The sequence below is a fragment of the Acanthisitta chloris genome, unplaced genomic scaffold (genome assembly GCF_000695815.1).
Source record: "Acanthisitta chloris isolate BGI_N310 unplaced genomic scaffold, ASM69581v1 scaffold36910, whole genome shotgun sequence".
NCBI classification, from domain to species: Eukaryota; Metazoa; Chordata; class Aves; order Passeriformes; family Acanthisittidae; genus Acanthisitta; species Acanthisitta chloris.
This window is the reverse complement of record NW_008651735.1, coordinates 17,870-28,651: the sequence shown is the minus strand read 5'-3', so window position 1 is coordinate 28,651 and position 10,782 is coordinate 17,870. Positions and strand designations below refer to the sequence as shown.

At 47.3% G+C, this 10,782-nt stretch overlaps 1 protein-coding gene across 1 annotated transcript in view; it reads left to right on the top strand.

The window, feature by feature from the left end:
- The window catches only part of LOC103802020 (sodium- and chloride-dependent GABA transporter 1-like), a gene marked incomplete at its 5' end in the record, with an annotated part of 19,782 nt that overhangs the window by 5,891 nt on the left and 3,109 nt on the right, over positions 1 to 10,782 (top strand). Inside the window, 7 exons of the mRNA XM_009074464.1 lie at positions 134 to 268; positions 1,748 to 1,851; positions 2,160 to 2,284; positions 3,071 to 3,183; positions 8,402 to 8,533; positions 9,258 to 9,360; positions 9,781 to 9,881. Coding sequence (XP_009072712.1) covers positions 134 to 268; positions 1,748 to 1,851; positions 2,160 to 2,284; positions 3,071 to 3,183; positions 8,402 to 8,533; positions 9,258 to 9,360; positions 9,781 to 9,881 — 813 coding nt within the window. The remainder of the gene's footprint in view (positions 1 to 133; positions 269 to 1,747; positions 1,852 to 2,159; positions 2,285 to 3,070; positions 3,184 to 8,401; positions 8,534 to 9,257; positions 9,361 to 9,780; positions 9,882 to 10,782) is intronic.

The window sequence follows — 10,782 nt, the reverse complement described above, 5'->3', positions numbered from 1 at the left end:
GCCACAAAAGTGACTGTCCTTGGGGACCCTGTTCCCCCTTCAGGGGAGCATACCAGGTGCAATGACATCGTGGGTGGGAAGGCTTCTGGGCACCGATGGGCTGATGGTTTGTCTCCCATGGGGTCTTTTCCAGGTAGTGTATTTCTCAGCCACCTACCCCTACTTCATGCTTTTAATCCTCTTTTTCCGGGGAGTCACACTGCCAGGAGCCAAGGAGGGGATCCTCTTCTACCTCACGCCTGACTTCAGGAAGCTCTCTGACTCTGAGGTTTGTAGCCTAGTGAGGAAAGTTCTTGTCTCTCGGTTGTCTCCGCATTAGCCCTCTCCTGGGGACTCCCTTTGAATATTTTTAGTATTAAATAAGCCCCCGGAGTGTTCCCCTTCAAGCAGTCATGACCCTCACAGGCCAAGACAATGCTGAGGGACAGGTCCTTCATGAGTGGAAATCCGTGCATTGGCTCTGCTATCCATAGGGTGGGGGCAGTTCAGAAGTTTTCCTGACAAAGGGAACTCCCCTCTGAGCTGGGAATCACTGACTGTCCCAGGGAAGGACGATGTGGTGGTACCATCATGGGGCCTCAGGACCAGCACAAGCACACCACCACACACAGCAGCTATTTTTGGAAATGCTCACATGATGACTTGTGGCCAGTAACATTCCCTTGGTCAGTGGAAGCACCCAGGAGGAGCACAGAGGCTTGCAAAAGTTTTTCAGGAGCCTCAGACTCTGCCTTTTTCAGCAACAGTGCTCCCATGGCTCCAGAGTCACCAGGCACTTGTGAGTGGTGACAACTGGACACCCACCATTTCCCAGTGAGGGTCCCAGTGATCCCTCTTGCAGGACACTCTCTGTAACTGTACTGCTGACTGCATGGGGTCTAATGATGGACGCAAATCTCTTGAGACCAGAAAAGTTGTTTAAATACTATCCTATTAAGTAACAGGCAATCTGCCCCATTTTCTGTGCTTTCTGGTCTTTAAAACCTTGAGGCACAGGGACCAGCTTTGCAAGGTCTTCTACAGTTGTTTGCACAAGAAACTCCATGTTGGAAAAGCAAGTGGAAGAGGAACAGGGCGGGGAGAGTGGGACATGGGTGAGGGGAGCAGCATCCCTCGTGAAGCAGGCGTGAGAAAGCACAAACATGCACACACATTCAGAGGATGGACTGCACAGGGGGCAGAGGGACACTGTTCAGAAAACAGGATGCACAGCCCTTCATCCATCCACATCCATCCCTGGAAGCAGCCTTGGAGGGCTGGGGACGTGTGTCTGGTGCTGGAGAGTGGGACATGGGTGAGGGGAGCAGCATCCCTCGTGAAGCAGGCGTGAGAAAGCACAAACATGCACACACATTCAGAGGATGGACTGCACAGGGGGCAGAGGGACACTGTTCAGAAAACAGGATGCACAGCCCTTCATCCATCCACATCCATCCCTGGAAGCAGCCTTGGAGGGCTGGGGACGTGTGTCTGGTGCTGGGCTTGCAATGCAAGTGGCTGGCAAATGTCAGCAAATGGCTGACATTTCCTTAGAGCTTGGCTCAGCAGCCAGCACTGCACGTGCCTGTGGCCCTGGTGACAGGGTTCCCTCAGGTCCTGAACAGCACAGTGTGCTGCACAGCCAAGCCCACAGCCCACGGTCATTATCCAACTCCCTGGCTAGCCATGCCCTGAGCTGCTGCAGGAGATGCACCTGCAGCATGGAGTGCCCTCCCTCTGCACTCCTCTCCTGGCTCCTTCTCCACAGGTCTGGATGGATGCAGCCACACAGATCTTCTTCTCCTATGGCCTGGGACTAGGGTCCTTGATTGCTCTGGGGAGCTACAACACCTTCCACAACAATGTCTACAGGTCAGTGATTTTGTCTCAGCCTCCTGCATGGCAGGGAGTGCTCGCAGGTGAGGCAGGGGGTCATGGCAAGCCTGGATTCCCTGATACCCACATCCCCTCTCTGGCAGTATGCAGCCTGGAGGACACAGTGTGATCTCTGTAGAGGGGCTCCCCTGCCTGCAGAACATGTAATATGTCTCCTCTTCTACTTCTCCAAGGCACAGGACCTGCTCTCAGCAGGACTTAGTCTTTTCTTCACCCCACCCTCTGCTCCTGACCTCTTGGCAGGGACCTGCAGGTGGTTTCTTTTCTTTCTTTCTCTCTTCCAGAGACTCCATTATTGTCTGTTGTGTAAATTCCACCACAAGCATATTTGCTGGATTTGTTATTTTCTCCATTGTTGGCTTCATGTCACACATCACAAAGAAGTCAGTCGCAGAGCTGGCCTCCTCAGGTGAGCAGAAACCCAGGTCCAAATGCAACAGCAAACTGTGAGAGCAGTTTATCAGTGAGCATGGCATGCTCCCAGGCCTTTCCTTTCCAAGTGCAACCCTCTGTGCACCTTCCCACCAGGATGGGTTTCAGACACCTGTGGCTGCTGTTGGTCACATTCTGCCTGCAAGAGGTATCTCTGCCTGCTTTTAGTATTCTTCTCCTTTAAACACTGGAGTTTTATGTGATTTTGTTGTAGTAAATCATTTAGGCCATTTACTGTCTGAAACCTTCCTATAGAGAATAGATGCTACCTGTGTTTTCAGTAGATGTGATCAAAATTTGGAGTTCCTTTTTCATGCAAAATTTTGAAACTGTGATCTCAGAATAACTTTTTAACCAGGATGGGACTGTGTATTTTTGCACAAAAATATATTTTGAAATTTGAGATTTTCTCTAAAGAATTAGTATTTTTGATGGAAAATAAAAGCACCAGAAAAGTTGTAACCAGCTCTGACCATCAGTTTATTTTTCTAGCAAAGTGTTCCAGCTTCATTGTGTTGCAATAATTTGATACCTTTCTTGCTTGCAGGACTTGTTTCTCTAGTCATTCCTGCCTCCCCATCATACCCCTGTGCACCACACAAGGTTGGTGTGTCACAGCCAAAGGCTCAGCTGTTCCTAGCTCCTATGTCAAATGCCCACAATTCTTGGCTGTGACTGTTGTCTCTGTTTAACTGTGGGCCTTAGCTCACTTCCCACCAAATGTCTTATAAACATGGACTCATCCCTCTTTTCATTACCACAGGCCCTGGACTGGCTTTCCTTGCCTACCCGCAGGTTGTCACACAGCTGCCCCTGTCCCCGCTCTGGTCGATCCTCTTCTTTTCCATGCTGGTGATGTTGGGTCTGGATAGTCAGGTGAGACGACCCAAGGACAAATACACAGAAACATCTTCAGATATGATGGTGGTGTCCCTTCTGCACTCTGGGACAGTGCTGAGCAGGGTGCTTTTCTGCTCGCAGTGGTGAGAGGCAACTGCATGAAACAAACCCCCCTGTGTGGTCATTGCCTCTGAACTTTTCCCTGATGTAGGCATATGCTGCAAGTGTGATGGTATATGATCACTTCCCAATGCACCAGTCCTTGTCCTGCTGCCAGTTAAATGTAAGAGCAGCACAGCAGACCCAGTCAGCCCTATAAGACAATCACCACTTCTCTGCAGGGGGAGAGGATATTTGGAAAGCTTTTCTCTATTCATATTAATTTTTGACCCTATAGCAAAGCACACACAGCATGTCCCCATCTTGCTAGGTGACCCTGACAGCTGACCTCACAGGCTCTAAGTAGAGTTAGTGGGAAAGTAGCCCTGCCAAAATACTGTGGAGCGAGGGAAAAAGGAAAAAGAAATCTTGCAAGTTATAACTGCTTTGTTCTTGTAAGGCATGATTCCTCCCACCCCCAATGGAGGAAGATGAAATAAGGGAAATTAGTATTAACTGCTTCATTTTGTGCCTGCATGATGGTAGTTTGTGGTTATCACAGCTCTCTTGGTACTTTGTGAGAAGCTCAGTTTGGATGCTTTGGATTTTCTTACTGTCACCTTGGCCAAACTGCATTTCCTGTGAGGCAAGAAAATGTCATTACTTTGGCTTCCTTACACGGGTTAAGGTAGATGGTTTCCATCTTCCCTACTCCCAGGAGCTGAGAGCAGCATCTCTACAAAAGGCACCAGTCTCCAGCCAGACCTAGTGCTGTGGTGCACATTGACAGGTTGTGCTGAGAAAGGACACAATGCAGGGTTTGAATTAAGGTTCTCCCATGGTGTGAGGACAGTGGTTTGATACAGCATTTTGGCATTGCTTTTGATGACAGAAGTGACCCTGAGCAGAGCTGCAGCACCCTGGCAGAAGGAATGACTCATGCCTTGGGAAAAAGTAGTGCCTGGGTACCCTGACTGCTTTGCCATCAGATGCATTTTGCAAGATACTTGAGGGGGAAGCACTTAGATGTAGTGAAAGGTCTCTACCTTGCCCCCTCAGAGCCCTCACAAAACAAAAACTCACCATTATCTCTGTGTTTTCACAAGTGGAGATACTTTTTTTTCCTGATAACTCAGCATAAAAGCAGCTGCTCAGTGAAGCAGTGAACGGCAGCATCCCTCCCTTCGGAATGCATCAAATCCAAAGGCACCTGCAAGAGCCTGCAGGTGGCCTGTCACATCCCCCGCTGTCCCTGCACACTGTTCCCTTGCAGCAGAGACCACTGCTATGAGATGTATGCTCTCCTGAATTACAGGTGGTGTTCATAAACCCAAGCCTAGTTCACAGTCAGACAGACCTATTCCTGAAATGTCACACCAGAAAAATCTAATTAATCAAATCTGGTTTTCAATTGTGGCACTCTTATAAACACATTATAAAGCACATGACTACATTACCACAGATATTATTTGGCAAAAAAAATGCAAATAACAACTAAATGTTCCTAAAGAAGATACATTTACAGAAAAAAATAATTATTGCCATGGATTATTCACTTGGAGCTGGTAAATAGCTTGAGACATGACAATAAGCCCTCTAAGCACTCAGTGGAATTTATTTGCTGCATTTGCTTCTAAAATACTCCTGGAAATTCTTCACGGCCTTTCTGACAGCCAGTCTTGGAGAGCAGGCAGTCTGGGGGAGGCTATCAGTGCCTCTAGGAGGAGGCTGGAGTGGAATAAAGCATCAAAAGGAAAACATGCTTTTAAAAAGCACAGCTAAATACATGTGATGAAGCTTTCTGTCTTCATGCTGGAGCTCTGGTTCAATCAAACTACACCAGTAACAGCATAGCAGCTTATGTGTATAAACCAAATGGCAGAGGGCTGCAATTCCACAGGCATTTTGAAGCCTTCGGTTTAAATTTATAAAAAAAAAAAAAAAAGAAAAAAAGAAAAAATAAGAAAAATATACTTTTGTTATGTGCAGATTGTATATCCTTTGTGGTATGTGCAGATGGGGAGCAGGCACTTCTCATTTGGGTCAGCAGCCCAGTCCATGCAGAGGGCATTTCTTGCCCTTGGCACTCCCAGGGCTGCTGGGCTGAGGCTGCCCCTTGTCCTCGGCTGGGCACGGCTCTGCAGGTATGGCAGAGACACTGGGACACCTGGCTAGTGAAGGGAGGTCAGGCTGAGAACTGTTTGCAATGCAGCAATGAGCTCCCCACCCTCTAGTGACAGTGGGAGTAGGTCCAGCTGTGTCCCTCAGCTTCAATAGCAAGTCTTCTGCAGGTGCAGCACGCTCCATCTGCCTCTGTCTGCCAGGATGCTCATCCCACCTGCAGTTCCTTGAATGGGATGAATGACCATTATTGACAGACATGCACCTCCCTCCTGTGCCCCCTCTTGCCTCTGGTGTGCCTCACTGTTTGCTCTGTTCTGATCCATTCAGGCTTTAGCTCTCTTGTGTCTAGACCCTCTTGCATAATATGCTGATGTTTTGTTTTAACCTACCAGTTTCCAGGTCAGGCATTTGTTCCTCACGGGAGCTAGCAAGCCTTGTGGCTGCAAGCCTGCGTCTGTCCCATGTGAGGCTGCCTCTTACAGGTTATTGATGAGGATTTCCAGCTGCCAGCAGTGAGGCCACTTCTCATAGACCTCTGCTGCCCAGAGATCAGCTGTAGTCAAACTCCCAAGAGGTCCATGGGCCCCAGTCAGGGTGCTCTGCGTGGCTGAGGAGTGAATAGCAAGTCCTTGGCACCTGAAGAGGGTGGGAGAGAGACTTTCCTTCAGACCAAAGTGCCACCTGTATTGACTCCCAGGCTCATATTGTTGGACCCGGCAGCTTGTGCAGTGATTAAGCCCCGAAGATGAAAAAGAGCAAAAGAGAGAAGTTAATGGAAATAAAATGCTTAGGAGAGAAACAATATCATGGGATGAGGCATGAGGAAGAACAGAATATGTGCTAGAAACTGTGTCTGGAGATGGTGGGAAAAACAGTTATTGGAAAGCAGACCGAAGTGCCAAAACCAGGAGGCACCCCAGTGCCCAGCTCCTCACTGCTCCTGAAAGCAGCATGCTTTGCTCGGGTGTGAGCGGCTAAGTTTGGGTACGCAGACCAGGAAAAGTGGGCCCCAGGCCAGTCAAGGAGCCACAGTCCCCAGGGCTGGAAAGGTAAGCCTCCTCTAGGCTGCATCCCCCCTGAAGCTGGAGGCTGGCATGAGGCAATTTTCAGCAAATGGTATGAATGCCATTGCGGGTTTATGGGTAGAAAAAAAGCGATGTACCACCATTTGTTTCTCCAACTCATCCATTACACAGCAGCTAATTTTCATAGGAGGCAAAGAGATTTTGACTCACTTTGTAGCCCTGTTCCTCATCACCCATCTCCCTGTCTTTCCCTCTGTGCTTTCCCTGTCTCTGGTCCTTCTTCCTGCAACAAAGGGCTGTCAGTTTTACTCCATCCCATTATCTGAGGCATTATTTTCTTCACTCCTCTCCTGGACACTGCTCATATCCACCCTCTACCTCTGACCACCCCTGGGCCCCCTCCAAACCATTTCCCTCTCTGCCTTCCTGGTGTCAGGTCTCCTGACCCTGCCCATGGCTCTGGCAGTGCCTGGCCATGCATCCACATGGAAGGAATAGCTTTTGACACTGTTTTATTTTGTCATGCCATCTCTTCCCACTGTGATGCCAACTGAGTTCTAACTCTTCCAGACAACAATCCAGGTGGGATGGGGTGAAGAACTCACTGTCAATGAGTATAAAGGCAGTTTAATGCATGCACGAATGGCAGAAGATGCTTTAATGGCACTTGTGTCCAACATAGAAGGTTTACCTCATTAAAAATCCAAGCAGAAGCAGTTGAGATTAGATGCTCTGGGAATACTGGCTTTCCATGTGGATATAAAACCCTGGGCAGAAACATCACTCCTTGACTCACTCTGGCCCACATGGAAGCCAGACCCAGGAGTCAGCAGTGTGCAAGCTGTTTCCCCATCCCTGCCCAGCTATAGGCACATCTCAGGCACTCTGCTTTTCTTCCATACATCTTCCCATCCCTCTGCTGCTCTTTTTAGTCTGTATGACTTCAACTCTACTCTAGGCTTTTTTTTCTTCCCAGGGACAGGGAGGTCCCTGACATCCAAGAGGAACAAAACCTCTTGTTTTCATTACACTGACTTGTACATTTTCTGAGGGTGACCAGGGAAATGAGGAGCTTGCTGCCCTCATAAATTCCCAGGATTTTTACTACAGGCATAATGTGCTCTCTGAGAGCTGTGTGTTACCTGTAGTTTCTGGGTGCAAGATACAAAAGTGAATCTCACAATTTATCAAGAAATAGGAGGGAAGGATGCACTTCACATATACAGTCAAACTGTGCTCATGCCATAAGGCAGAACTAGTAGGAAAACTGATTTGGAGGTAATACTCATGGGGATTTCTTCATGTGTTATGGTGCATGTCTGCATTAATACACTGTGCCTGGTATAGCACTACAAAAGCAATCCAGGTGTTTCCATCTCTGGAAAGAACATGGTCTGTCAGGATGGGCTTTTAACGTACCACATGCTTCTAATGTAGCGTTCTTGAAAAAGGGAAATAAAGTCAAGGACTGGGTAGTCAGAGATGTTGTTGCTATTCTCATGCACATGAGACTAGGCAGTGGGTAATGCAGGTCCTTATTGTGCATTTTAGATTATTGAACAGCACAAGTGCTGTTGCCATAGGCTGAGACGAGCGCACATGGGAAGGGAAGAGCAAGCAAGGTCCTGCACGTGTCCCAGCCAGACACACAGCTGTGACACCGAGTCTTGCAGCATGGGGGAGTAGGGCAGCAGCAGGGAGGCCCTGGAGAGTTTGAGGGAAGAAGAGTTTGGGGGAGGCTTTTCACAGGAGGCAAAAGGCAGAGATTTGTCTCAGCTATTTTAAGTATTTAACTTTGATGCTTTTATATCCATCTATATTCAGTGGAGGGAGAGATGCAATTTTAGAAGGTGGTACAGACCAACTTTGTGTAGAGATGCCTCTTTCTTTTCTAGAGTCTGCAGAGAGTTCTTAAATCTGTGAGATTCTCAACATGTGGGTGAGGGTGATGTCAGGTTAAAGTCCTTATATATATACATATCCTTGGTGTATGTCTTTTCCCATAGTTCTGCACCGTGGAAGGATTCATTACAGCCCTGATGGATGAGTATCCTCATCTTCTAAGAGCCAGGAAGAAGATCTTCATTGCAATAGTCTGTTTCATCTCTTATCTCATTGGATTCTCCAACATCACCCAGGTACAGATGGCTGTGCTTGTACCTCTGTTCATGATGCCTTTCTAGTCACTTTGGCATAGCAATGCAGCACCAAAAGCTTGGGAGAAGTAACACCATTTCTCCTAATGCTGGATAAATAGACTTGCACATCACTGATACTTCTCAAGGGACTTAGGATACCTCCATAATTTCTACCATCATCCTATTGTCAGTCTGGCTTGGTGTTTTGCTATTTGCAGTAAGGGCTCAAGACAACAGAGCCCAAGCTGAGGGGATGCTTGTTGAAAAGGGTTAGGGTAACATAAAGAAAATGAGTCTGTTGGGGCCCTGGCCCTCTGGGGCTGAAGCCAAGGTTCACATGCGTGGAGGTGAGGGCAGAGTGGTCTGCAGACCATTTGTGGTCTGTAGGTTCAGGAGGAGGCAAGGCAAAACTCCTGGGAGGTGCAGAGCAGACTAAATTAAGTGACTCAATCTAAAGCAGAGAAATGTAAGAGATGCCAGTGAATTTCTGCTTTTCTCCTCACCCTTGGCTATACCTGAACAGGCTGGCTAATTGTTTGCAAGAGCACATCAGTTTTGCTGCTGGGAACCAGACTCCAGTGGAAACATTGCAATACTGGCTCTGCTGTCCAAGGAAATTAACATTAAAGCCAACAGACATGGACAGTAGCAATCCAAGCTGCTGGCTGATATTGTCGACCATAATCTATAACTAAACTCCTTGACCCTAGTTTTGTCTCTCCAGGGTGGCATTTATGTCTTCAAGCTGTTTGATTATTACTCAGCCAGTGGCATGTGTCTTCTCTTTCTTGTCTTCTTTGAGACCATCTCAATTTCTTGGTGTTATGGTAAGCACAAAACACCTTGTTCCTTTGTTTTCTCCATGGGCATGGTGAATTATTTCAAAAGCCTCCCACAGTGAATCCAGCAACAACTTTGCAAATGAAAATAGCTTAGACAGATAATTCCAGAAAATCGGGAGTGGAAAGCTGTCATCTCATTTCTCCAGGCCATCACAAAATCCTCTGCACAAACTGACAGATGCCTAGGGTATTTCACTCTGGGCCTTCAAGAGGACACCAGGAGCATGGAAGCTGCTAGCATGGATTTGGTTTTGTGTCCCAGTACCCCATCCCCTCCAGATAATGCTTCTCATACCACAGCATCATCACCCTCTTGCTGGGGCTTGCCTTTGCTCTGTCAGGAGAAGAGGTGATGATCATGGCATTGAGATGGGATATTTTTTCAATGCTTATTTCTTCTTGTAGGTGTGAACAGGTTTTACAGGAACATTGAAGAAATGATTGGCTACAAGCCTTGCATCTGGTGGAAGATCTGCTGGGCCTTCTTCACGCCTCTTGTCTGCCTGGTAAGACCTGGGCATCCTAGCAGCTGTGGGTCTAGACAGGCCTCTTAGTTTGGATGGGCTGTAGGGGAAACACTATGTTCTCAATTCAGTACAGGTCTGGTGCAAGGTGGTCCCAGGCAGACTTGAGATGGGTAAAGTGATACAGGAGCCTCTTTCACTCTGCCTGCTGGAAATCACTCAGAAGAAAAGTTCTAGATGATCATTTTAGTCTAAATGAGGCCATTAGTTCTTTATTCTTTCTTCTGAGATGCTAGAAAATAAGCAAAATAATTTAGTGTTTTAAAAAGCTATTATTGGTTTTGAGGAAGGTTCTTAGCTACACCAGCTTCAGCCTCAGCCCCTGGCAGACTTGTCAGAACAAAAGCTATTGGAGAGCGCAGGATAACTGACTGCAGAGTAATTTGGCCTTTGCTGGTTCCTGCCCTTCCAAGCAGAAGTAGTGCAGAAAATGGTGTAATAAGGCCAGTGACAGGAAGATGAAAACTCCTCAGGCCAGCTGTGAAGATGTGTAGGAGCTGGTGTGGGCGCACTGCTTTTCTGAGCAATCTAGTGAAGATGGAAATCAGGAGTAGTTTAGTTCCAACTTTTTTTTATATAGGATAAGAAGAAACGATATGGAATTACCAGTTGATGGGCTGTAAGAATCTAGACTAGTTTAAGAAACTGTTGGATTGTTGTAAGACTGCCTCAGGCCAGCTGTGAAGATGTGTAGGAGCTGGTGTGGGCGCACTGCTTTTCTGAGCAATCTAGTGAAGATGGAAATCAGGAGTAGTTTAGTTCCAACTTTTTTTTATATAGGATAAGAAGAAACGATATGGAATTACCAGTTGATGGGCTGTAAGAATCTAGACTAGTTTAAGAAACTGTTGGATTGTTGTAAGACTGTTGGGAGAGGAAAATG